This window comes from Denticeps clupeoides, chromosome 2, assembly GCF_900700375.1.
Source record: "Denticeps clupeoides chromosome 2, fDenClu1.1, whole genome shotgun sequence".
Lineage (NCBI taxonomy): Eukaryota > Metazoa > Chordata > Actinopteri > Clupeiformes > Denticipitidae > Denticeps > Denticeps clupeoides.
The window spans coordinates 19,998,687-20,026,333 of NC_041708.1; the positions used below are offsets into that span (position 1 = coordinate 19,998,687).

Consider the following 27,647-nt stretch of genomic DNA (forward strand, 5'->3'; position numbering starts at 1 on the left):
GCACCTCCCCCACAATGTCCCCACATTGTCTTCTAAAAAAAAATCTCTACACTAAGTCCACACACTACACCTATTTTGATCTATTAGGATTTTGTAACAAAATTAATTATTTTAATGACATGTATAACTGTTAGTACATTTAAAACATTGAAAATATGTAGTGTGGTTGTAGAATGGCAACATATCTTTTATGTTTGGTCTAATGGCTGACTGTTTTGTTCATTATAGGAGACAATAAAGGGTATGAACCAAGCCAGTAACTGCCCCAAATCAGATGGTGCCTCTGAAGACAATCAGCATTGCACAGACAGTCCACAGCATGACAGTATCTTCCACATTCAGGTATGAAACTGCTCTTTTTTATGTATTTTAATTACAATATACGTTAAGTCCCCACAATGTGCAATGTGCAAGATATATGTGAAGTCCCCATAAAGTATTGTGTATCACAAATGTTTATGAAAGATTCACAAGACTCAGGATGAGAAGTGCTGCACCTCCCCCACAATGTCCCCACATTGTCTTCTAAAAAAAAATCTCTACACTAAGTCCACACACTACACCTATTTTGATCTATTAGGATTTTGTAACAAAATAAATTATTTTAATGACATGTATAACTGTTAGTACATTTAAAACATTGAAAATATGTAGTGTGGTTGTAGAATGGCAACATATCTTTTATGTTTGGTCTAATGGCTGACTGTTTTGTTCATTATAGGAGACAATAAAGGGTATGAACCAAGCCAGTAACTGCCCCAAATCAGATGGTGCCTCTGAAGACAATCAGCATTGCACAGACAGTTCACAGCATGACAGTATCTTCCACATTCAGGTATGAAACTGCTCTTTTTTATGTATTTTAATTACAATATACGTTAAGTCCCCACAATGTGCAATGTGCATGATATATGTGAAGTCCCCATAAAGTATTGTGTATCACAAATGTTTATGAAAGATTCACAAGACTCAGGATGAGAAGTGCTGCACCTCCCCCACTATGTCCCCACATTGTCTTCTAAAAAAAAATCTCTACACTAAGTCCACACACTACACCTATTTTGATCTATTAGGATTTTGTAACAAAATTAATTATTTTAATGACATGTATAACTGTTAGTACGTTTAAACATTGAAAATATGTAGTGTGGTTGTAGAATGGCAACGTATCTTTTATGTTTGGTCTAATGGCTGACTGTTTTGTTCATTATAGGAGACAATAAAGGGTACGAACCAAGCCAGTAACTGCCCCAAATCAGATGGTGCCTCTGAAGACAATCAGCATTGCACAGACAGTTCACAGCATGACAGTATCTTCCACATTCAGGTATGAAACTGCTCTTTTTTTATGTATTTTAATTACCATATACGTTAAGTCCCCACAATGTGCACTGTGCATGATATATGTGAAGTCCCCATGACGTATTGTGTATCACAAATGTTTATGAAAGATTCACAAGACTCAGGATGAGAAGTGCTGCACCTCCCCCACTATGTCCCCACATTGTCTTCTAAAAAAACATTTCTACACTAAGTCCACACACTACACCTATTTTGATCTATTAGGATTTTGTAACAAAATTAATTATTTTAATGACATGTATAACTGTTAGTACATTTAAACATTGAAAATATGTAGTGTGGTTGTAGAATGGCAACATATCTTTTATGTTTGGTCTAATGGCTGACTGTTTTGTTCATTATAGGAGACAATAAAGGGTATGAACCAAGCCAGTAACTGCCCCAAATCAGATGGTGCCTCTGAAGACAATCAGCATTGCACAGACCGTCCACAGCATGACAGTATCTTCCACATTCAGGTATGAAACTGCTCTTTTTTATGTATTTTAATTACAATATACGTTAAGTCCCCACAATGTGCAATGTGCATGATATATGTGAAGTCCCCATAAAGTATTGTGTATCACAAATGTTTATGAAAGATTCACAAGACTCAGGATGAGAGTGCTGCACCTCCCCCACTATGTCCCCACATTGTCTTCTAAAAAAATCTCTACACTAAGTCCACACACTACACCTATTTTGATAATGACATGTATAACTGTTAGTACATTTAAATTTTGAAATTATGTAGTGTGCTTGCAGAATGCAAACATTACTTTTACATTTGGTCAAATTGCAATCAGACAGTCAGAATTGCACTGCCAGTTCACAGGTTGAGAGTATCTTCCACATTCAGGTATGAAACTGTTCTTTTCAATGTATTTTTATCATAATATCGAATCTCGAATTCCGATCCGCCAAGGTGCAACTGAGCAAAGCACTGTCCCCACACACTTCTCCCCAGGCGCCTTTCATGGCTGCCTACTGCTCACCAACGGTGATGGGTTAAAAGCAAAGGACACATTTAGTTGTGTGCACATGTGCTGTGTTGCAGTGTATCACAATGACAATCACTTCTCTTTTACTTAATAAACATTAAGTCCCTTCAATGTAAATATATGTGACATCCCTACAAAGTAGAATGTGCTTCACCACTATTGTTGAAAGGTTAATAAGACTCAACAAGTTTTGTGTACGTGCCTCAGCAGGTACCCACGTTGTCTTCTAAAATGAAGGCTTTAGTGAAATAGCTAAGAGACTCCATGGTAGCATGAAATGGAGTCTACAACTGACATAAGTGGCTCAGGTAGTGCAGCTCGTTCAGGATCAAATTCAAATTTTATTTGTCACATACACAGTCATACATGATATGATATGCAGTTTTAACAAAAGTGTTTAAGTGTTAGGATATGTTAGGAAGTGTTCAAGTGTTAGGTATATCAATGCAAGCTATGGCAAGAAGGTTTGTGTAGAGTCCAGAACATGAAGGCACTACCAGGAAACAGGCCAGTACATCAGAAGACATGGAGGAGGCAGTAGAAGGGCAACCCAGCAGCAGGACCGCTACCTCCACCTTTGTGCAAGGAGGAACAGGAGGACCTCTGCCAGAGCCCTGCAAAATGACCTCCAGCAGGCCTCTCTGCTCTGCTCAAATGGTCAGAAACAGACTCCACAAGGGTGGTATGAGGGCCCGATGTCCATAGATTGGGGTTTTGCTTACAGCCCAACACTGTGCAGCATGTTTGGCATTTGCCAAAGAACAACAAGATTGGCAAATTCGCCACTGGCGCCCTGTGCTCTTCACAGATGAAACCAGGTTCACACAGAGCACATGTGACATGTGACAGTCTGGAGACGCCATGGAGAACATTCTGATGCCTGCAACATCCTCCAGCATGACCAGTGTGGCAGTGGGTCAGTAGTGGTGTGGGGTGGCATTTCTTTAGGGGGGCGCACAACCCTCCATGTGCTCGCCAGATGTAGCTTGACTGCCATTAACTACCGAGATGAGATCTTCAGACCCCATGTGCACATCTGGGACATCATATCTCGCTTCATCTACCAACACCACGTTGCATCACAGACTGTGCAGGAGTTGGCGGATTCTTTAGACCAGGTCTGGGAGGAGATCCCTCAGGAGACCATCCGTCACCTAAACAGGAGCATGTCCAGTCATTGTAGGGAGGTCATAGAGGCACGTGAAGGCCTCATTACTGGGCCTCATTTTTACTTATTTTAAGGACATTACATCAGCCCATAGTTTGTTTTGCCACTTTAATTTTGAGTGTGACTCCAAATCCAGAGCTTCATGGGTTGATAAATTTGATTTTCATCGATAATTTTTGTGTGATTTTGTAGTTAGCACATTCAACTATGTAAAGAAGTATTTAATAAGAATATTTCATTCATTCAGATGTAGGATGTCTTATTTCTGTGTTCCCTTAATTTGTGAGCAGTGTATTTTCTCCAAGAAAGAATCAAATCCTTAACAATTTTGAATGCATTTGTTTTGTGTTTAAGTGGCTCTTGATGTAGAACCACCCATAGATCCTTCTGCAAAAGAAGTCCAGAAATCTTCAATTGAACAAGCAACAGAAATAACAAGTACCACAACTACCATGAAAGGTACTGTTTGTTAAACTTCATAGAAAGCCTTTATGAACTTAAAAATCTCTGTTTTTTCTGATGTGCTTTGTTCATTCAGGTCGAAAGGTGGTAAAGAAAAAGAAATGGGACAGTGATGAAATGAATGCAGTTGAAAAGCATCTAAACAGGTTCATCAAAACTTGTACAGTGCCAGGAAAACAACAATGTGAGGCCTGTATAAATGCTGAACCTGTTGCCTTGAAAGACAGGGATTGGTTGTCTGTAAAGTTCTTTGTGAAGAACAAAATCACTACCCTTAAAAGAAGAATGTAAAGTCAGTTATTTTATTTTGTTTGGTATCTTATTTTCTGGTATTTTAGATTTCTGGTTATTACATTTGTTTTAAAAGGATCTTAGAATCTCTTTTTTTTTTTTTTGGAAATGGGTGCAATTCAGTAAAGTGTCTTTGAATCGAATGTAAATATGTACAGAATACTGTTCAGAATGCTACATAAAAATAGCAAAAAAAAATAAATATTTTATTCATGTTATTAAATTTTGATCTTTTCATTCATTATAGCTGCATCCCAGCTGTTTCGTCCCCATGTTGTTCACAAGTACCTACATCTTACAGTTAACCAGACAGTTCACTATGTGTGTCTGCTGGTCCTCACAAGTGATGTCTACCAGACAAGGTCCCCAGTTTGTAGGAAAATGTCACATTGCTTTATTAATGTATTTTCTATATTTTAAAGTGACAGTCATTTTTAAAGCCTCAAATGAAACATAAATCTATCTTTAGATTTTTCATAAAGCCTTTAGAAATGCACGTCCCCACGATGTGGCATCGTGCATGTAGTCCCCAAATTGCGGCTACACAAGTATGTGTGTGTGTGTGAGTGTGTGTGTGTGTGTATGTATATATTTATTTATTTATTTATTTTACCAGTGTATGTATGATACCTGCAGACTGGTTTTTGTAGCTTTCTCTCATTAATGACTTTAGGAGGTGGCCGTTACTGGGGACAACCTGAGGATTCTGGGAAGAGGACGGACTCGATCGCTGTGGAAACGTCCTCCTATGTTCTCCTTGCCCTGCTATCTGGACCCGAACTGGATGGATTTGGTCTGGGATATTCCGCCAGCATTGTGCGCTGGCTGGCCCAAAACCAGAACCCTTACGGAGGCTTTTCCTCAACACAGGTGCCATGCTTGTGTTTAGAGGCTATACATTTGTTTTGCTAATGCATAGGCTCCTTTTCCTCTTGAGAAAGATGGGGGTGAAAAGTGTAGTCTGAGGGAGGAGGTAATACAGACCTTTATGTTTATTTGGGCAGAGCGCAAAAGGGCCTACCCACTATGTCATGTCCACTATGTCCAGCTTGCTGAATTTACTTCTTTTCATTCTGTCACCATGACTTGTCCTCATACCGCAGTCTCATGAACTCATTTTTTTCAAGTTTTGAATTCTGTGAACTGCTGTACTTTTATAATGTATTTTTTTGTTAAATTGCGTACATTATGGTTTTTGCATCTAGGATACAGTAGTGGCTCTCCAAGCCCTCTCACTGTACAGTGCTGCCACATACAGCCCAGAAGGAGAGACTACGGTCTCTGTTTCCTCACCAGGAGGATTTCAGACGGACTTCACCATAAACCAGAACAACCGGCTGCTGTATCAGGAGGAGCGGCTGAAGGGCTTTCCTGGGAACTTCAGCATCCACGGGAAGGGTCAGAGCTGTGTTTTTGTGCAGGTGAGGCTGATCCCAGTGTGCATTATCAATCAGCTCACTAACTGAGTTGAGTTTAAAAGTATAGAAGTAGAAGTGGTCGATAGTAATTAAATAAATGTAACTGTTTACTGTACCTAGTATTTTAATTTTTCTAAATATCTTACTTAAAGCTTTCTTTTCAAGCACTCTTGTAAGTAGCTGTGGCTTAAAGTACCTGCCAAATGAAGTAAAAAATTATTTTACTTTTTACTCCAGTGAATAAACACTTTTATAAACAATTCAATTTTATTTTAATCATTGCTAGTTTGAATGACCTCCAGTATCTCAAATACCAGCAGTTTTGACAGCCAGTAATGGTTCAGATTGATTTTGTTGACTATATAAGATATTCATTCAACTTCACCCACTCCAGATGGCTATGTTCTACAATATCCCCCCTCCTCCAGACTCCTCTGCATTCAACATTTCTACAAGGACTTCAGGGACCTGCAGCGGGACAAAGACTCTTTCTGTATTTGTGAAAGTGTGGTGAGATTTTCATTTATACATTTTACACACTATACACTATAAATCCCAAAGGGTCAGTTTCCCTTTTGTGCATTTAATATGAGTCCTAGACAAAACGTTCTCCATTCCAACATGTCTTTAGTCTAGGACTAGGCTTAATCCATGAACAGGAAACCGGCTTTACTTTCTACTGTTCCTTTCTTCCGTGACTAAGGCAAAACTAAACTTGCATCTTATATTAGGTATACAGGCCGACGAGAAGAAACCAACATGGTGATCATTAACATCAAGCTGCTGTCTGGGTTCATTCCTGTTAAAGATTCTCTGGACAAAGTGAGAAAGAAATTACACTTGATGATAGTTAAAGCCAAAAAGATTCACATTTCTCTTCCCTGCAGCTGAAAAATGACAACACAGTGAAGAGAGTTGACCAGGAGGACGGACAGGTTATCATCTACCTGGATGCAGTAAGAGAAATTACAAGATAAGATATTTCATGAATTATTTTATTATGTAAATTTCATACTTACCAATACACTATGATGGTATGTTGCAGCTTAGAAAGATGTCGGCCAAAACGTACAGCATCACCATTCAAGAAGATGTTCCAGTGAGAAACCTTAAACCTGCTACTGTGAAGATTTATGACTACTACCAGATAAGTAAGGTTTCCTGTTTTCTTTTTTCTAATGATTTTAATAATTATTTATTTAACAATAAATAGTTATTTGATTACTTTAATCAAATTATGTACTTATGATGATGGACTGATAGTGAATTAAATGGTCAGCAAAGATTTCACCACTTTGTATTTGTTGTTTTTAAATTGATTTACTGTTGAGATGACGTGTCATGCATAACTCTGTTGCTGTTTTTATTAATATAATATTTTTCTATTAGGTCTTAATTATGTTTATTGTGTAAAATAATACTAACCTTGTAGCATTCAGTGGGACAGCTCATAAATATGTTGACTGTATTGACAGTACTGATTTAAGATCATAAATTATGTTATGGGTTTGTGATGTGAAATGTAAAAGTATTTGCATCCGAACAGTTAATTAAGCACATACTTAAAGAGTTATTAAATCAGCCCATGGTCAAATATTCATAATCAATATTTTAGCAATATGGGTACGGTGATACTAACAATCAACTGTCATGCATACTGAATAGGTTGTTCTGAGAGCTGCCATTTGACTAAATATGAAATGGATTCTTCACTCAAGTGTTTCTGTTTGCAGGTGATGAAGCAGTGAGTGAATACAGTTCTCCATGTGCAGAGAGTAAGTTGATTGTGTTTGTCACTTTGACACACAGCAGAGCACAGCACACGGTACACACCACAAAATGTGTCCTTTGAATTGAACCCATCATCCTTGCTGAGCAGTGGGCAGCCATGACGGTACTTTTTCTCAGTGGTACCTCAGTGGCACCTTGACGGACCGGGATTTGAACCCACTATTCAGTTACAAGTCTGTTTTTGCTACCTGCTAGGCTACCACTGCCCAGTTCCGCAGATTATTAGTCGTGTTACTGAATAATGAAAATATGTCTGAGAGCAGATATAAAATGCTCAGTAATTATAACTGAAATTCTCCTGATGTACGTCCCTGTTGTTGCAGGTGATGATAATATCCTGCTGTAGGACATCACGCGATCTACAGCTGCAGATGAGACGTTAAATTCATTAAAAACAAAATAATCATGCATATGTGAATGCATGCAGTGTCCTTTGTCATTATTTGATAAACAAATACATACAGTACAGGCCAAAAGTTGGGACACACCTTCTCATTCAATGTGTTTTCTTTATTTTCATGACCATTTACATTAATAGATTCTCACTGAAGGCATCAGAACTATGAATGAACGCATGTGGAGTTATTTACTTAACAAAAAGTGGAGACCTGGCCTCCACAGTCACCGGACCTGAACCCAATCCAGATGGTTTGGTGTGAGCTGGACCGCAGAGTGAAGGCAAAGGGGCCAACAAGTGCTATACACCTCTGGGAACTCCTTCAAGACTGTTGGAAAACCATTTCATGTGACGACCTCTTGAAGCTCATCGAGAGAATGCCAAGTGTGCAAAGCAGTAATCAGAGTAAAGGGTGGCTATTTTGAAGAAACTAGAATATAAAACATGTTTTCAGTTATTTACATAACTCCACATGTGTAGTTTTATAGTTTTGATGCCTTCAGTGAGAATGTAAGTTGTCATGAAAATAAAGAAAACACATTGAATGAGAAGGTGTGTCCAAACTTTTCGCCAGTAGTGTGAGTGTGTGTGTATGTGTATGTATGTATGCTGAACAAAATGCGCACATCCCTGTTCTTATAGACAGATTGTGTTGTGAAATATTTTACTAAACATCAAAGCCAGCTCCAGTATCCACAGTTGAGTTGGTACTATAGATTAGATGTATATAAGGTCAAATAAAGCAGGACCACCATCTCTCCAATGTACAGAAGCAGGCAGCGGATATCACTTGTAGGAGGTAATGCCAGGGTTTTTATTCTGAAATGTCTGAATCCACATTTGAACAATGGTTGTAAAAAATAATGTTGCTGTTGTGTGAAGCGTGAACGTTCTTGCCTTGTAAACATTCTATTCTCTCATAGAACAGTGACTAAAGAACATTGAACAGGCTCCAGTCACAGATGTGTTTCTGTAGGAAGTGTGGGCGGGGACAGGTGGAAGAGGGAGATATCCTTTATAAAAGGTCCCCTCTGTGTTGACTGCTCTGGAGTCCTTGCTCTGCTGATTTAAAGTGTGTGCACATTAACTGGAAGCTGGAGAAAACTGAACACAGATGCCATGTGAACTGAAAAGTGTCTGTGCACTGAGTCGGTGAGTCATGCTTTAAAGCAGGTTTGTACCAACGATCCTGGTGATATTAGCATCAACATATCATTTTGTAACAGTCAATTATTCTTTTTTTTCCATTCACAGAGGAGCAACAATAACAATTTCACATAGAAATGAAAAAAAAAATCATACATACACACTCACACACTGTGATTCCAGATTGACAGTCAAGTACATAATAATAATCAAGGCACAATATGAACTTTTTCTTTTTATACTATGCACAACATCCAGTTGAGCTGTGTCAGGGTCACTGCTGCTCTTCCCTTAGACTGGCAGTGATGGTGACTCGGCTGATTACAGAATTATCGGGGCTGTAAGGATTAGCAAAGAGACTGCACTTTCGGTTTCACCTTTTCAGTACCTGGCAACATAAAAAGACACAGTGAGGTCCATCTCCCATCAGCCACTGGAGTAGTAAACGCTGGCACCTGATTGGATATCGAAGCTTTGGTGACTATTTAGAACCCGGGACTTCTTTGTTGGGCTCCAGCACCCCATAGCTCCAAAACACACTCATCCAAGAGCACCTTGTTTGGCTTGATGTCATTTGGCTATGTCCCGTGTCATTTATTATCTTAAAAAAAAGAACAAAGTTGAAATAGAATTTTCTTTGACACAAACACCTCTATTGGCAATAAGAAGCTTTTTGACACTTTTGGTTATGTACAGTGCTTTTCCTCTGTCTCGCTCAACAATGCCCTTTTTGAATCCAGGCAGAAATACAAATTCAAAGTGTAGAAGTGTCTCTACAACAGCTGATTTGTACAAAAATGTTAACTCATTAGCATAATAATACAAACACATAAGGGTGTCTCTGTGCTCCGGTTTTTCTGGATAGTCCCGGAACGGGCCTCAGCCCTTGTGTGCTCCCTGCCGAAACGCAATTCATTCTCAATCTTGACGACCCTCAGTTCATGAACTGTGTGTATCCCTCGGCGCCGGTCACAATGACGTCCATCCAGATTCGCATGGCTTCTGCAGACGGCGCCACCATATAGTATAGTCTGTCATGTGTCTTCACGCAGAATGTCAGAGACGGGTTGGGGCTCTAAAAAACAATTAGCGTACAGGAAGAAATGTGTTTGAGACTGCAATATTATTACAGAAGTCAATATTATTCTATTAAAATGTATGTAAATGAAGAGCTATCTGTACGTTTTTGGAAAGCTTGTTGGTTTAGACAAAATCAGACTTAGAAACCAGCTCCATGTTGATGCCAACGTAAATTAAGTACATTACCGGTCAAAAATTTTAGAACAACCCTATTTATCCAGCTTTGTTTTTTTTTTTTAATTAAAAATTCAAGCATAGAACAAATAAAAAGTTCATGGAACTTTAAGTTAACTTAAAATTTATTTTGATATCAAATATACAAAAATCTTAATATCCTCTGCAGAACAGTTCACCAATACAACCGCATATAAAAATCCTTCGTGATAAGCTGAATATTTTTTATGAATTTTAATTAATCAGTCCAAAACAAAAACTTCTTCCAGTCTTCAGTAGTCCATTGCCGGTGTTTCCAGGCCCAATCACGACTCTTGTTTTATTTTTTATTTTTTTCCTGTTGTCATTTTGCCTGATAATTGAGAAAAGATGGGATACCTGTAGGAATTTGGGTGCATCAACTTCCGAGGCATGACCAATCATCTTTAAGCTGTTAACCCATTTCTGGGTTGCGCCATGAAAAAGGCCATTTTGTACAAAATTATGATTAACCTTTATCAAAAAAAAAAAAAAAAAACCCTCTGACAGTACACCACTGACTTGAACTGCTTGAATTTCAATAAAAAAGGGGTTCGTGAATTTATTGGGCGTAACAAAATGGACATCCTTATTTTTGTTCGTGTCATCACTGCATCTGCCTAAGCAAAAAGTTTTGATGTATTTTTTGAACAGCAGATTGATTCTTGTACATATTCTTACACAAACCACCCTCATGTTCAAAACCACCCTCATGGACTTCAGTGATTGAGCATGAAGGTAATATTCATGTTGGGTCTCACACACTCTGTGTCCATGCACTAATCTTGTTAATGCATGAAATCACACACCAATACAAACACCCTGCTCCACAGTGGTGGAGAACTGTAGAATTTTACACCATAGCACCACAAGGCCAAATGCAGAAGAAAACATGCAGCTCATGGCCAGAAGCGAGTGTGTTGGTGACATGGTCTGAGTAGGATGGACGCTGGCCATGTGGAATGGCAGTCAGTCGCTCTTTTCTTCCAATCAGTCCAAAGGAACAGTGGATGAGGGACCTGAATGTTCTAATTCATCAATGCTTTTGTTCATTTATTTGTAATGTTTGTGATGTAAACCTGCTCTGGATACTATGCACTGTACACTCAGTGGCCATTCGTTTTCAATATGCGTAATTTGGTTAGAAATCACCGTATGACAAGTTCCATGTGTGATTCATGAAGCAGGTCTGTGTTGATAAATCTGGCGTACGGGGCTGCGTACCAAAACATGGAGGAACAGAAGGTGGTGCAGAAAAGGAATTTCTCAGAAGTCGAAACTGACCTCATTCCAACCGAGGTACTCATGAGTGAAATATAATAATATAAAACATGAAAACATACTGGTAGCCATAGGCATGTCTCTAATAATGTTACTATGCGCACCGAACATTTAGAATTGTTGTCATCTGTAATCTTACAATTAGATAAGAATGCTTGTTAATATATATAACCCATAACAAAATCACCTAAATTCATGGCTGTTTGACAGAATATAAGATGATCTAAGATGTAGTTTATTCTCTGACACGGTGTACGTGATATGAGAGCTGCCGTGGATATGAGTGTGTTGTACGCTCACGGTGGAATTTGGTAAATAACAAAACGGCCGTTGAAATGATCGTACATCCATTTTCTGCCATAGGCACGTTTGATAAATGAGGGCCAATTTTTTGCACTACAGTTCAACATACTTTTGTGTAAATAAACTGTAGTATGCTCTCTTTTGGCTACCAAAAAGTCTTACATAATGTTTTAGTCTAATAAATTGAATTCACATAATGATAAGAGTTCAAATCAGTTGTCCTCAGGGATTCATGGGTACACTGATGGGACACCAATGGGACAGCTTACCAAAAACTAGCGGTACATTTTGTCCACATGGTGATAAACCGGATGCCTTACTGCACATACAGCACATAAAAATGGTGCCAGGTTCTTGTTCCTTGTTAAGAACAGATATTTTTGATAGGGTCACAGCAACTGGGGCATAATGAAAGTATATCAGCGGATCCTGCAGTCTGGGGTAACGCTCCAGTACTGGGCTTATGGGACACTGGAGGGGGCGTCCCTAGGGTGTCTTTCATGCAAATGGCTCCACTTTCCCCCACAGGGAAAGGGGGCAGCAGGGACATGCACAAGCTGAAACTCCAAAGGCATACATACATTTACCAAATTCAGGTTGAAAAATCCTTTCTGTGAAGCAGTAAGCAGTTAAAAAAAAAAAAAAAAAAAGACAGCAAAAGAGAGAGAAGAGCAGCGTGAGGAGAGGAAACATAACGGGAAGTGTGCAGATCAGCGCCGGGTGTGATGATGAGAAAGCAGTAATGTGACGTACAGTATTGGGGACATACTCTACCTTTGTGGCACTGCGTAAGTGGTCGTAGTAAACTTCCTCGATGGCCTGGAAGTAGATGACGCCTTTCAGCTTACTCTCGTGCTTATCTGGAAAAAACGAGAAGCGTAAAACAAGGCGGTCAATCACACCCCATACAAAGCCTTAAGAAAACCGTCCGGATTTCCTCCAGATGTGGATTTTCTTTGGCGTTTCTGCTCGGTGTGGGTTCGGAACCATCCCCCAGTTGCCACTGCGGCGGCGGCTGCCAGCATTGCAGCGCGTTTCATCAGCCACCGACAGAATGAGGACACACTGAGCCCATTTCATGCCCCCCACTAACCCCAGGCCACCAAACCCCAGTGAATACTAACGAGCGAGGAACCTCCAGGGAATTGTGGGGGGGTCAACTCTGCTCATGTTTACACATTTACAGTCAGCAGTACGTTAAAGCTGTCATTAAAATGAATCAAAGATTCAAATGGATTCCTTTTTGTTTTCAGGAACATTTTTTTTTGTATTTGGAAACTATTCAAATATAAAATAATATAGGACTGGAGCGGCTTTTTCTCAGTTCTAGTAAAACAGACCGGGAGCCTTACTTCATTATTTGTAAAATCTTTCTTTTCACACAGACCTTGAACTATTTAAGAGACAGGATGATTAAAAGATTTAACAACAATTCTATTATAACTGGAGGTCATTAAAAATGCGCTACTGTGCTCCACGAGCCGATTTTCTACAATAGACACAGTGCAACTGTTATATCGAAGATGTCTTCATAAAAAAAAAAAAAAAAAAACTCACTCACTTTCCCTAACCATGTATCTCTGATATATCCCATCCCTGAACAACACACACCCACACCTATGGACAATTTAGTGTCATCCATCCACCTAGTGTGCAATACCTTTGGGTGGAGGGAGGAAACCCTGGCTGGTGGAACAGCTTGCCCTGCTCCATTCGACTTGCCGAGACTACTACCCCCTTTAAGAAGCAGTTGAAAACCCACTTATTCAAAAAGTATTTCAGACGAATCTAACACCTACACACGCACACACACTGCACAAAATAAAAAAAAAATTATAATAATAATCCTTTTTTCTTTGTCTAGCACTTTACAATTTCCTAGCATTTTCTTTTTTCTGACAGGTTAGGCCCTATCAGGGCTCTTAGTTTTGTTAACTCAAAATCTATAGAAATCGAACGAGAATTGCTGGTGTCTTCCTCTTGTTAGTTGTTTTGGATAAAAGTGTCTGCTAAGTAAAGTAAAGTAAAGTAAAGAAACCCATGCCAACACACAAACACAACTCCGTAGCCGGTGTCGAAATTCACGACCTTATGGAGGTTATGAGGCCACGTCTCTAACCACCAGGCCACCATGTGCCCTGAAATTCTGTTTTAATTCAGTCTTTGTTCATCTATTCATGTAAACTACCTCCTGTCAATGTGTCATACACAGTGTTGCATAATTTCCGAAAATACCTAATATATATTTCAAAAATACCTGATATTTAACTGCAGTGTGTACTCAGTACACTTTTCCTGCCCAATCTTGCAACACTTCTACCTGCTTTCCCCATCATTGTATTTTGTTGTAATACCAAAAGTGATGTGTTATTTAATTTCAGGACCAAGCATGCATACAGATTTATGTTCAAGAATTCTGTGATTCTAAAAATCATGTTTAGTACATCGCTAAACGAAATATGCCCTTATAAAGATGACCTTCAAAAGCTTGCTATTAACTACTAGTTAATGAGAATATAACATTGTGTTTTGATTTATTCTTGTGTCCAGCAGAGCAGTTTAGGAGCAGCACTGCACCTACCTGTGTAGTAGGAAAATGTCCGTTTAAGCCGGTCAAACACGAACCAGCGCTTCTTCCACGACTTTATTTTCCCTCCCATTTTGACCAGGTAACCCTTACACATCTTCTCAGTGAGGATGACGTGGTAGCAGGTCTCCACGCTGTGGCCGGACGACTCAACATGGGAGCGCAGGTCGAACTCCTCCTTGCGTATTGGCAGGTAGCGCGTCATGGGACGGGCCTGGGGTGGGAACAGGACACTTGTGTGGGGAAAAATGTCACCCTGTCTTCTCGCCTGACCTGGCGGACGCTCACTGACCTGAGAGAAGTTCTTGGCTCGCATTTTGACCTCTTTCTCCACCAGCTGACGCCGATGCAACGTCTCCTCCTGCAGCCGCTGTTCCGCCTCCTCTCTCCTGCGACGTTCCTCTTCCAGCATCTGCTTTCGAGCTTCACTCTCTCTCTCCTAGCGGACCACAGGCACCGACGGTCACTCCCCCCACCACCATGCTGGACTTCAGCATTACAAAAAAAAAAAAAAAAAACTCACTCTGCACTCGATTAGCCTGGCCCTCTCCAGCTGGGCCTCCTTCAGCATCTTCTCCATCTCCTCGATCTTCAGAGAGTCCTTCACACTGGTACTGCAAAGCAGCATATTCTTGTTGACTCCACAACCAAGACCAGACTGGACATCACAGGCTACTGATAATTAATATCGTCAGAGTTTATTTATCAGTCTTATGCATGCATTTTAAACCAGTTTATTATAGAATTAAATCATTTACAAAATCATATATATCTCTACATTGTCTATATGCTGTGCTGACCTGAATCTATCTGTTTCACGACTATTCATGCAGAGGTCTAAATAAATGAATGAATATTGTGTTGAATCTGTCAAGTTACTGACACCAATTATAAAAAGTCAGCTTTGATGTCTGGGTTCAGATCTCTCTCTCTCACACACACACACACACACACACACACACAGAGAGAGGAACAGCAGCTGCATGCCAAACAGCTGCAGCGTAGAGAGACTCACACAGTGTCTGAGTGAAGACTGAGTGAAGTGAAAACCAACCCCCCCTGTGAATATACTACAACAGCACACCCACAAGACCAGTCCAGCCTGAGTGGCTAAGAATTTCGAAAAGCTACACTGCCCCCTTCTGACAGAAAAAAAGCTCAACAAACTACCATGCTAAAGATTCATGGCCAGGGTGGGTCAATCTAAAGCAGCACTTCTCAATTATTTTCTGTTTAGCCCCCTCGTTCCTCATTTCCCACAGTTGTCACAATACAGCGCTAAAATACGCTTCATTTTTTACAACATGTGTTTGATGATCTGAAATAATTAAATGTGACTAATGGGGAAAAAAGTCAAGAAATCAGGTGGGCAAACACTTCACATCACTGTATATATTTCTCCGATTTGGCGTGGTTAATAGAATAGTGGAGGACAAATGATCACTTGGAGCTCGAGGTCATGATTGTTCAATATTTAGTAAGGAGCATTTGTACCAGATAACAATAATGTCTAATTTACACTTACACCCTGCTGCTAGGCTGTGCAAAATGTGGGTGTAACTGCTCAATTCTTGTAACTGCTCAATACTGATCATTTGCAACACCAAATTGGATCAGTTAAGCCTTGAACTTCATAGATAGGTGTGTCTAATCATGTGAAAAGGTATTTAACGGGGCCAATTGCAAGGTGTGTTTCTCTTTGACTCTCCTTGGAAGGGTGACAGCATGGGGTGAGTACAAGGATTATGAGACCGGTTACAAATCCCAGATCACCTCCAAGGACCTGCAAGAACATCTTGCTGCAGAGGGTGTATTAGTACATTGTTCTACAATGATGAGAAAGAAGCCCTTTCGGCACAAACTTTCTTTCTGCCACAAAACAGAGTCACTTGTATGCAAAAGCTCATTTAGGCACGGCAGATTTAATTTGGACAAAAATGCTTTGGACCGCTATAAAACGTGAATTGATTCATTTGGTCATTAAAAAATACAATAAACGCTATATGAGGCTCAACTTAATTCTCTGTTGCGTGCCCGAATTTATGCAGCTGTCTACTTTTATTATGATGCATATTGCATATTTACTGACTTTACATGTGGTTGGTCAAAAGCACAATGTGTCTTCTATGCCTTAAAATAGCAATATAGCCACGACATGGCCAGCCACAACACTCCAGTAAGCACAATAATTTCTTACATAAAGGAAGGACACTGGCACATGAAGAGAAAGTGAGCGACAAACCAAAAACTATTTCAACGCACATACTTATAATGCAAAACATTGCACCTTGTAAGAAGTCATTGAAGGTGAATTCAACAAATGTCATGATGACCGAGGATCTGAACCAAAACACACAGACACAGAAGATAGCTATTCATGTGGGTGTGGCTGTGCGTGTGTGAGTGTGTGTGCACCTCTGACCTGGACATGTTGTCCGGCGAGCATGCGGAGTTGTTGCCGGTGGAGACGCTGGTGTCCATGCTGTCAGAGCTCTCCAGGCTCACCGTGTCGTAGGGTTGCTCCCGGGACGCTGGCTGATGGTGCAGGATGGAATGGTGCAGCAGAGTTGGAGGTGGCGTGGTGAAGGGGACACTCAGCTGAGTCTGGGAGCCGTGCAGCGCCTCCCACTGGCACTGTGCCTCCACCGCCGCCCTCTGTTTCAGCTCGGCCAGCCTCCTCCTCTGCTCTTCAATCACCTGTTGGCCTGGAAGCACCAAAGGGGAGATCACCAGTTAGGGAGGGACAAGAGAGACCTCCATCCAGAGACCGTGAGAGAGGGGAGAACAACCTCCACCCACACCTATCACCAAACCGACACACAGAGACAGAGCAGAGCAGCCGGCAGACCAGTAAATCCACTAAACAAACACCCACATAAAGTCATGCTGAAGCCATCTACTCGCGCGTCTGTCTGCTCAGCCACAACCTCGTGCATGCAGGACTGACACCATAGTCAGCTCAGAGGTCAGCTAAGCAGACACGAGGCCTGTGGAGAAACCAGAGGACCGTGCAGCTTCAAACGTTCTACCTGCAGGAGCATCCCTGGCTGGGCAGGACTCCCAAACAGAGAGTAAGCACTCTGGGAGAGAGCAGAGAGATGGGGAGGGACAGAAAACATCAACCTGAGAGGACGCTGTGTTCACAGCACCTACTTAGATGTTAATGCATGGAGTTCAAATGTGAACAAATATGTCAAAAATAAGCCCAACATTTCTTTAATATCTTCAATAAATGAACAGAATATTTAGCCATTTATAGACAGACACCATGGGTGAGACAGGTACAGTAGGATAGACAGATATTGGAGGGTGAGACAGGTACAGTAGGGCGATGCAGTTGTAGGTCGGTCAGGCAGGTGCAGGTCACCTTTCTGCTTGAGGGCCAATTGTCGCTTGGTCTCGATGTCCTGCAGGGTGGCGGCCAGGTTGCGTGGCAGGCTGCCCGTATTGCTGTGGATCATCAGAGGGCTCTGAAAGAAAATCAAGGTAAAAGTGAAACAAGGTTGATGGCTGCACACAGTGCTCTGCTGGCACAATTCAAGGTTCTACCATAATCTCATCTGACCACAATTTCTTGTGATTCCTAAATCACAAAATCGGTGGAAATGGCTGTTAATTCATGAAAAATCTGCATAAATGTAAGGAAAGCTCATTATCAGCAAAAATGAGTCTTGCATTGGAAGACTGTCACTTTAAGAAGCTCCATTCACTCTTTTTATGATCTGAGTACAGCTGAAAACAGCAGCACTGATGAAAGCAGTGATAGAACTGGCCAAATTCATCTTATTTAATTATCTGTATTCAAACACATTTCCTGTTACTTTTTCATTTCTAAACAAGTCTACGCTTTTCAACAAGTATGTCAGTCAATGAGAACGTGCTGATTGTTTCTTATACCCGTGCTGGGGTGTTGCGCCCCAATGTCGCTGCGCTGTATGGTGGAGACAGACCAGTGCTGACTTTGTGCTGTTGTACCGCATCACCATCCTGCTTGGATCGGAACATCTGGCAACACATAAATGAGAGTTACGTTTATGAATTCAGCCCAATCCAACACTGGGATTAATGGTCCCTGCATCTTGATCAGGGATCTGAGGTGCTATCAGCTCTCTAAGCTCTGTGATGCCAATTAACTGCTGACTATGCTGAATGTAGGAACTTCGCCTCGGGGATGGCTTAATTTTTCTTTGTGTTTGATGTTCTAGCGTACATCAACACATAATCTACTGTTTTAAATGTTCAGTACAAGGATAAATAAAAGGAGCTGCAGTTCCTGGTCCTGAGGGACACCAGCTACATCACATCCGCTCTGAAAACAGAGAAGATCAGCGTCCGCGTCCACCGGTACCTGTGAAGGTCTGTGGGTGGAGGTGGATTTGGCCGGGAGAGGAGGGGGGCCTATGCGGCCTCTGTCCCCCACAGCCGAAACCTCCTGGTACCAACGTTCCAGGTCCCGAGCCACCAGTAGAGGTCTGGTCCTCTCAGACTGCCAGCAGCAGACAACGCAACAGCCAGAGAGTGAGAGCAGAACAGGAAACAAAGCAGAAGGAGAAAGAGAAGAGATCACACAGAGGAAGAGACAGACAGGAGAGAAAACATCACAACGTGTCTCATTCAGCCCTCATCTCATTCTCTTCTTTTTATCTTAGTTGTATTTAAAAATTGTTACATTTTCATTTGTGGCAGTTATCAGACGCCCTTATCCACAGTGACTTAAAGTCAGTAGTGACGGGGACAGTCCCCCTGGAGACACTCAGGGTTAAGCGTCCTGCTCGGGGACACAATGGTAGTAAGTGGGGTTTGAACCTGTGAATTTCATAGGCAAGTGTGCTGTCCACTAGGCTACTACCACCTACATGTTTTATCCTCACCCATGTTACCCAGCTTTGGACTGGTACTAGTTACCTATTAGAATATACACTAGAACATAAGTGCCATTGTAATGAGATGATCAGTGTTATTCACTCATTATATGTAGCACCAGGTTCCAGAGATACGTTTTGGCCCAGCTGTTAAGGAAACGCACCCAGAATCAGAAGGTTGCCGGTTCAAGTCCCAAACTGCCAAGGTGCCACTGAGCAAAGCACACTGCTCCCCGGGCGCTGGTCATGGCTGCCCTTCGCTCACCAAGGGTGAGCAGAGGACACATTTTGTTGTGTCGCCGTGTGCTGTGCTGCAGTGTTTCACAATGACAATCACTTCACTTTCCCTATCTACTTGCTAACCTGTATGTAGCTGAAATGACAATAACGCTCACTTGAACTTGAAGTTATGGCTGATTGGCAAATTTCAACATAACTGCACGTACAAATCTCAATTTAGAGTCAATTTTGTCAGTATTTGGTATTTTATTTTGTGCATGTTATATTATTCAGATTATTCTATGTTCTATTATTCTGACAGCACAAAAATGGGTCCATGTTTACCACAAGATGGTGCCGCTTTGCCACAGAAAGCAGTGCTCAAGCTATTCAGTACAGCAGACTGGAAAGCAGAAATCGGTGTACGTGAATTGTGTAGTGACTGCTTTTTGTTATATTTTCTTAGTTCAGTCAAAGAAGAGATATGAGATTTTCCTGGGCAAAGGGAAAGGCAGAAGGAACAAGACACACCTTGACAGAGAGAGAGAGGAAGGAGCCATGAGGAGAGGGCAGGCAGGAGAAGGCGGAGTCTGGAGCGAGAGACTGCAGCGATTGGACAGGAGAGGTGGGAGACGACTCGACCTTTGGCATTCCATAGATCTCATTTAACTGGCCGACCGTGATGTATTCCTTTTACCCGATTAGACACAGACATACAAACGGAGAGTTTGTCAGGCACACCGTTCACAGGGTCACAAGTGGGCAGAGATAAGCTGTATTGCACTGTAATAGTTCTGCTAACAGACCAATGCTCTAGATTTTTCTGGCCATGACTAGTCCAAATGACAAACGGAAAATGACTATCACTGGAAAAAGAACCAATGAGCATGGAGTGAAGAAGTCAGCTTTCAGGAAGGAAGAGAGATGGTACCTCTCTTGTGTTAGTTACAGTTGAGTCAGGGGACAGAGACAGGCAGGGACGAGAAGACCTGGCAGGTTGAGCATGGTTGCCATGGAAATCCCTCCCATACATTTTACAGATGTCCGTGGCCTCCCAGAACTCCTGAGTCAAGCACATTCACAGTCAGCGGCCCAGATACACACCGCACACGAATCACACCAGCAGCTTTTATGCACTGATTCTATGCTGTTTACTGCAGGCCAGAACACAGTCTTCTGAATTCCGCGAACACAAACTGATCTCTAGAGCTCAATCCTATAAGGCTGCAGGAACAGAAGTTGTGCAGTTAACTTCAGTACGTCAAGCTACACAAATACCGCAAATCTTCCAGCTCATTCTCCACTGTCATAGTTTAATGTGTCTGGGAATACTGGACTTTGAAGACTATAAGAGGGTGTCACCGGAAAATGTTCACAATCACACTTCCATCTAGTGGTGCTTCCTTATATAACACTGAATAAAGATCAGCATTTGAACCTTACTGTTGGGTTTTGGCTATTCATGCCTATTTATTCAGAATGAATGCTGATTTTTACCATTCGTCTTCTGGAATTTGTGCATTATAAGCAAAAAAACATGATGACAAAACAAATTATTCACCATGTGATGATTTGTTAAAAAAGAGCAGATGACAAAAATGAAAACGTACACTACTAGCTATCAAACTCATTCATATCTTTGTGCACCTCTGTATTATTAGTGTAATTGCTTAAACTTGCTTTTATCAGAACATAAGTGTGTAACATTGTGACGTCCTGTGGCATATTGCAAGTCAATTGAAGACACTTGAACAGCGGTGACAGCAAATGTCCGGTACACTTTCAAAATAACACTTCCTTTCAAAATCGCATGCAAAAAAAAACAAAACTTGAAAACATGCCGATCTTCAACCTGTGGCCTCAGCGCTCATGAAACTGAGCAGCGTGACCTTTGTGCTGCATGCAGCGACAGATGCCTGTTACCTGCAGAGGCTTGGTGGGACATATCTGAGAATAGGAAAGGTGTAAGAAGGGCGGAGTCTGGTAGAGGTCAGCCTCGCTGATGTGGAGAACTTCCTGTTCAGCAGTGAATAAATCAGGCACTCGACTGGACATTGTCCATGCTCCCCCTCTCTGGTTCTTTTTCGCTAGCGTTGTTAGCTTGTCATATTTAACAAAGGCATGGTACATGAAGACATGTTTGAGAAAGGGCTCATGGGTGCAGATGGGACAAAGCGCGTTTTCCACAGGGAATCATACCTCTTTCATTGTGTTGGAGTTCTTTGGAAAACTCCTCCCTCCAGTTAAGACAAGGTACTTCTTCTCCAGGCTTGAGAGCTTCTCTTTCTCCTATAGCAAGAAGTGCCACAGTCAACAAAAAAAGCATTCTCCCTCCCTACATGCCATGTTCAGCACTCTGTGGGGGACCTGGTGGCTTTATGTGGCTCCAGTGTCATATGTGGCGTGTATTGGATGTGAATGAGCCCAACGCATTTAAAACAGTGTGAATTTGAGCTGGTATGAGGTGCTTTTCAGTCACAAGTCAGACAGACTTTTGGTTAAACTCACCCTACCTGACTAACCAGTGACACATTGCCCTAGTAGTCAATCTCAACTGACCACCATTATGTCCCAGAGCAAGACATTTAACTCGTTAACTCATTTAGACGTTCCAATTTGAGTTTTATTTTTCAGCATTCGTTTTTAACAGAGTAGTGCATGCAAAGGTATTAAACACTTTAACTGTTATACACAGCCACGGTCCCGATATCAGCACCAGTGTGCAAGGTACAGCAGATCAGCAGCAGTCCAGGTCAGGGTGACTTATACCAGGGTATCATGGGGTACATTGGCGTTTCTTCACACGCCTTGACTATATTTAACCTGCATCAATCTGGTACAATTTACGCATGTATGAAACATGTGAGTTGAGCCCTCAGTACCTTCTGCAGCAGCTGCAGGGTGACACCCCGTTCTGCAGTCAGCCGTTCATTCTCCTGCGTGGCCTGAAGACCCAGCTGGGCAGCCTGACCCTCCAGGGCGGACACCTTCTCCTGGACGTGCACAAGACAGGACACACAGCAGATGGTGACACGCTGCACTATTGAGTCTGGTTGGCCGGTGGGTTTTGGATTATGATGATGAGGATGATGAGTGTGATTTATTCTACCTTCCTCTTGGCCACGCTGCTCTGGTACTGCGCCCGTTCCTGCAGGAGCTGCTGACTCAGCGTCTCTCTCTCCTCCTCCAGGCTACTCTCCTTCTCCAGCTGCTGGAACTCCAAGTCCTCAAACTTTTTGGTCTCTGATTCCAGGGCATCTGCCTCCTAGACACAAACGCACATTGGCTTTTAGAACAAGTTAAGTCTAACAATAAGTCTTATTTTGATATAAAAATTAATGAAACAACTCACAACATCTGTGTTCATATTCAGTTCCTGAACCTGACGTTCACTTCACTGAACCTGACGTGGCACCTCAGGTCTCACATTATTTTGTCATATTGCTTGTCGTAAATTGTATGTATTGCCATGTAACTGTCATTCTGGAGAAGCTAGTTGGTATCCAGTAGGGTCTGGCCCACATCCCCTCTGATTTGAGTGGCCAATGAGAACCACATCACAAACCACACCTACTACACAAAGCAACAATTGTCGAGTTCTTCAGCCCCAAAACACCCCAGATTCCAATTTCACCATTATTGCTTTTATATCCAAAGTAGCCTCACTTACTCCGCCCATCTCTTGTGATGTCACATGTTGTTTTTCAGTGGAAAACATACAGAAAAGACTCCAGACTGGGAACCAGCACTGGAACAGTGGTGGCAGGGCAGTGGGTGGCCTAGAGGTTAAGGAAGCGGCCCTGTTGCCGGTTTGAATCCGCCAAGGTGCCACTGAGGTGCAACTGAGCAAAGCACCGTCCCCACACACTGCTCCCCGGGCGCCTGTCATGGCTGCCCACTGCTCACCAAGGATGATGGTTAAAAGCAGAGGACACATTTCGTTGTGTCACTGTATGCTGTGCTGCAGTGTTTCACTTTTCACTTTCACTTGGAGCAGCAGTACCAGATATTTGGCAAGAACTGTTTTTCAGGCCATGAAGTACTGATGGAATGTTGTGAACAGAGAGGACAGCTGGACATGACTTCTCCTCAGAATCCTGCAGATGGATGGGGCGGGGCAGTAAGGATGTGAGTTAGTGGTAATATTAATCTGTTAGTGGAGTCAGCCCATGAAGAATGCGGTGGGAAGCTCACAAATTCAGCCTGTTTGACCTTCAACCTCTGCTAGCCTTCATGTGTTATGTGCTGAAATTCGCACATAGGTGTGTGAAGGGAAGGCATCTGGGAGTTTCCAGATCATGTGTGTGGGAACGGGGATGTTTGTGTGCAGGTTCAGTTCTACTCCTCAGCCGGGCTGGACTGACCCGTTTCAGCTGCTCCTGTAACTGCTCCCTCAGAGACTCGGGGCAGTTGTGCAGCTGATGCTCCAGCTCACTGTACCCATCCTGAAGCCTGGCCAGGGCTTCCCGCTCCGCATCTACATTGGCTCGCTCCTATAGGAACACACAGCGTCCGGATAGACAACAGACAGAGGGAGGGGAATGAGAAAGAGAGAGAGAGAGAGACACTCAAATCCTTGCCATGCAGATCAAAGAAGCCTCCTGGGGGAGGACTGTCATTACTTTTGTGTTCCTTCCACCAGGCCAGTGTGTCTGCAAGCTCTAATCAGGACATGTTATCATCTTCATGTTAAAATGGCCACTTTACTGCCACAGACTGTAAAGGACAGGCCCACGGGCACCTGTCACACTGACGCCATGACACATGAATCCCAGGTCACATGGCGTGGTGGGTTGGTTTTAGCTGGCCTGTTGCTGCGCAGTGTGCAGGGGTCTATTTCAGCACCAGATTTTTCCCCCATTAGGGAAAAGACTGGTCACTTCGCTGGCATGCATGATCAGACGTTTAACCTGTTCTCCAGCTCAGACTGGAGGGTGGACTAGACCTTCCCTCTCTAGTTGGCTGTGTCCCTCTTCTGCAATTGGCTGGTTTTTACAAGATAGTGTTAAAGAGGATTGTTAAATTTCCATGTTTCAGCCTTGCTGCTGCTGTTTTAGGATCTGTCTGTTTTAACTGGGCCTGAGGGCCTGTCAGGAGATCGATGTGACACAGTCAGTGTTACTATGAGAACACACAGCAGTGACTCTGAGAACAGCTCACACACAGCAGACGTTTCACTGCGGACGCATAAAGCTAGTGAGGGAGAAGATGTTGAACCAGCTGGTTCCCTGCTGGTGTCTTAACAGCAGGTCCATCAAACAGCATTTCTTCTGCGGGGGGCTGGGACTTTTTTCTTTTTTTTTTAAACTTTCTTTGCACTCAGTTGAGAGATCTTTATGAAATTGTGCCCATGTAGGGGTTACTTTGTTCTAGTCATTGCATCCATAGCTGCTGCAATGTAGATTGAGGGGAAACCTGGAATTTCTACAGAATCCCTCTGAGGCTGCATCTACATTCTGTACCTCGTTACAACTAACTGTACGTTATTCAGAGGTGGGAAGGTGAACGCTGACTTATGCAGTGAGACAATGAGGGGTTAATTCATGTTAATGTTAGAGGAGCCAAGCAACACAGGGGAAACATTAAAACAAGGGCAACAGAAAATAACAGCATCTGCTCATCTAAGAAAAGCAGAAGACCTCAGAAGGTCATACAAAATTGATACATTGATTCATTTATAATTTAACATGGTTTTCAGGCATCAGCCCAACAAAATTTGCCCACATTTTTATATTTTCAATTTATGCAGATTCCATATCATTCAGTTATGTTTCCATTGTGTGCAAATATTTTTGCATAGTTTTCCCTTATTGGGGGTTATAAATACTTCTTATTGTTACTCACAGAAAAAACTAAGTTGCTGACCTGATACCTCAACAGCCACATGCTAATGTGAAATGTCAAAATTCAGGGGAAGAGCACCACCGAGACGCATTCTATCCCAGGAAATCTGAAAAATTGCTTTCAAAATGATGTGTGTGTGTGTATTTTACCTTGTCTTTCTCCCGCTGTACTGTAGTCTCCAGCTGGTTGAGTTTGTGCAGTAACTGGTTGATGATGTCACTCTCAGCCTGGATCTGCTCCAGTTCAGCCTCCCGCTCTCCCTCCAGCAGCGCTCGCTCCATCTCTGCCTGCAAATACACTCACATGAATACACACACAAATATCCAGGCATAGTATGTCATGCTGCTCCTCTCCTCTCAGAATGACTTCCTGTTTCCTGTGTGATGGGTAGATTAAATAGGCAGGGGCTTCCTGTGTTCCTCTATTCTTTCTCACACACACACACACACACACACACAAAATCTTGAAGAATGCCTTAACCCAAAAACCATTTTATGTTATTTTAGTGTTGTCCCCACAATATAAATGCATAGAACAGTCAGTTGTTTAAGGCTCCAACTGTACCTCCTGCTTGAACTCCTGCATCTGCTGCTCCAACTCTGAGAGGCGTGTCTTCAGTTCGTCCAACTGCGCTAGTCCTCGCATTCTCTCTTCCTCCAGGTAACCCAACTGCAGCCCACCATCGGCCCCTGAGCTCAGGTACTCCCCCTGCAGACCACCCGCAAACATGGCTCACTTTGCTGCCCAATCTCATTTTACACACACACACACACACACACACACACACACTCACACACACACACACACACACACACACACACACACACACTCCAGAAATATTTTGTGCTGATGACAAGTTAGCAGACCAACAGTGTACCCTTTTTTATTGTTTAAGCAAAAACATAACAACGTGCACGGTGTGGATGTTACATGTCAGATGGTCAGGTTTAGAATTTTTCACTCAAATGGATCCTACTCTCATGGCTACTCTACTCTCATCCTACTCTCAAGCGTCTCTGCTACAGTAGACTATCGGATTGCTCCTCATTATGATTAATGCTCACCAAACAGCGCTTTACCACTAGGCAGCGAAAAAATGCGCCATAAAGGATTTTTACAGCTTCGTGATTTGTGAACCTGCCAATTATTGGCCCTGTTGGCTTGTCGCAGTGTTGCCAGATCCTAAATGTCGAAGTATCGTACCAGCATCTTAAAATTATTGGATTTTGAAAATAATAATCGTACAAACGCACTCTGACGTGGTTCAGAAAATCTGCTTTAATAACATATATCAGCATTTTATAGTGTACAATAGGGCAGAACAGCGTCCCTATGCTAAACAGTCTAGAAATGTACACGTTGCAACAGAAGGCTTTAGTGTTAGTGCAAGCTAAAGGCTTTAACTCTCAGTAAAACTGGATTCTTTCTCCCATTCATCTCTGTAAGTCTGATTGTGATGTTGCATATGCTTACAGCAACTTTGCGTAACTGCAACTCCACTCATCATTGTTTACTGAGTCACCAACATCGTGCACTGATTGGCTGTAAAAGCATGAGAGACGACTCTGTACTTTGTCGTGATAATGAAATAACTTATTAAATTATGTGACTTTTGGAATTATTGATTTTACATTGTACAGAGGGTAAAATTATGGTAAAAAAATACAAGAATTATCCCACGTTTGGCAACACTGGCTTGCCGTAGTAGAGGGGCAAAGGGAGGGTGCGCTGCAGTGGCCTCATATATAATTATCATTTACATATAATTATTATTATTACTAATATCTGCTTAATAGGGTAAATTTGCAGGTAAATTCATGTGGCCTTTTTCATATGAAGAGAAACATGTTTTAAGAAACACTTTTTTCTTCCTTCATTTGTGGCGCTACCTAGATGGATGGCGACCTTAACATTTGCCTATACTGCCTATGCCAGTGGCTGATCATGCCATCACCTGCTAATGTCAATTACTGGGGTAAAAAAAGTATTTAAGTTGGCATGCGCATTATTCACGCATGCCCTTTCGCTCACTGTATTTTACTCAATAGACCTCTGCATTCATTGATAATATAGAACATAGGAGAGAACGGGGAATGTTTGTTTTGGAAGGAGGATGATTTTGACTTTTTATTCCAGGGGGGGTGACATCCCTCCCCACCCACCCTCAACTGGAGCACTGGTTATAATAATTCCTAGGGCTGTGTTAATGTGTTAATTTAATGTGTTAATTTAACGTTTATTTTAACGTTGTAAAATAAATGAGT

The 27,647-nt window shown here is 42.0% G+C and overlaps 2 protein-coding genes and 1 long non-coding RNA gene across 21 annotated transcripts in view; 2 read left to right on the top strand and 1 right to left on the bottom strand.

The window, feature by feature from the left end:
* The window catches only part of LOC114784563 (alpha-2-macroglobulin-like protein 1), a 28,677-nt gene extending 20,795 nt beyond the window's left edge, over window positions 1–7,882 (top strand). The window contains exons 29-36 of the mRNA XM_028970049.1: window positions 4,937–5,133; window positions 5,469–5,684; window positions 6,076–6,191; window positions 6,413–6,503; window positions 6,569–6,637; window positions 6,727–6,832; window positions 7,415–7,456; window positions 7,796–7,882. Of these exons, the coding sequence (XP_028825882.1) occupies window positions 4,937–5,133; window positions 5,469–5,684; window positions 6,076–6,191; window positions 6,413–6,503; window positions 6,569–6,637; window positions 6,727–6,832; window positions 7,415–7,456; window positions 7,796–7,818 (860 nt within the window). The 3' untranslated portion in view covers window positions 7,819–7,882. The remainder of the gene's footprint in view (window positions 1–4,936; window positions 5,134–5,468; window positions 5,685–6,075; window positions 6,192–6,412; window positions 6,504–6,568; window positions 6,638–6,726; window positions 6,833–7,414; window positions 7,457–7,795) is intronic.
* Window positions 1,757–4,341, top strand: LOC114784565 (uncharacterized). Its single transcript, XR_003748876.1, has 3 exons — window positions 1,757–1,820; window positions 3,865–3,969; window positions 4,049–4,341. It is a non-coding gene; the product is annotated as an uncharacterized LOC114784565 (long non-coding RNA).
* Window positions 7,883–8,659: 777 nt separating the features above from the next.
* phldb1b (pleckstrin homology-like domain, family B, member 1b) overlaps window positions 8,660–27,647 on the bottom strand; it is a 50,487-nt gene continuing 31,499 nt past the window's right edge. For 5 of the 19 annotated variants that reach the window (XM_028965044.1, XM_028965078.1, XM_028965069.1 and 2 more), the window contains 20 exons: window positions 25,948–26,091; window positions 25,533–25,670; window positions 23,904–24,032; window positions 22,649–22,804; window positions 22,422–22,532; window positions 21,739–21,828; window positions 21,463–21,639; window positions 20,471–20,602; window positions 20,071–20,229; window positions 18,807–18,944; window positions 18,356–18,463; window positions 17,826–17,928; window positions 17,488–17,538; window positions 16,881–17,163; window positions 14,982–15,072; window positions 14,751–14,897; window positions 14,453–14,672; window positions 12,646–12,731; window positions 12,453–12,482; window positions 8,660–10,090 (listed from right to left, as the gene is read on the bottom strand). In XM_028965044.1, the coding sequence (XP_028820877.1) occupies window positions 9,950–10,090; window positions 12,453–12,482; window positions 12,646–12,731; window positions 14,453–14,672; window positions 14,751–14,897; window positions 14,982–15,072; window positions 16,881–17,163; window positions 17,488–17,538; window positions 17,826–17,928; window positions 18,356–18,463; window positions 18,807–18,944; window positions 20,071–20,229; window positions 20,471–20,602; window positions 21,463–21,639; window positions 21,739–21,828; window positions 22,422–22,532; window positions 22,649–22,804; window positions 23,904–24,032; window positions 25,533–25,670; window positions 25,948–26,091 (2,634 nt within the window). In that variant the 3' untranslated portion in view covers window positions 8,660–9,949. Of the gene's footprint in view, window positions 10,091–12,452; window positions 12,483–12,645; window positions 12,732–14,452; window positions 14,673–14,750; window positions 14,898–14,981; window positions 15,073–16,880; window positions 17,164–17,487; window positions 17,539–17,825; window positions 17,929–18,355; window positions 18,464–18,806; window positions 18,945–20,070; window positions 20,230–20,470; window positions 20,603–21,462; window positions 21,640–21,738; window positions 21,829–22,421; window positions 22,533–22,648; window positions 22,805–23,903; window positions 24,033–25,532; window positions 25,671–25,947; window positions 26,092–27,647 lie in introns of those variants that run through there. The other 14 variants (XM_028965091.1, XM_028965099.1, XM_028965051.1 and 11 more) reach the window with 14 other exon arrangements.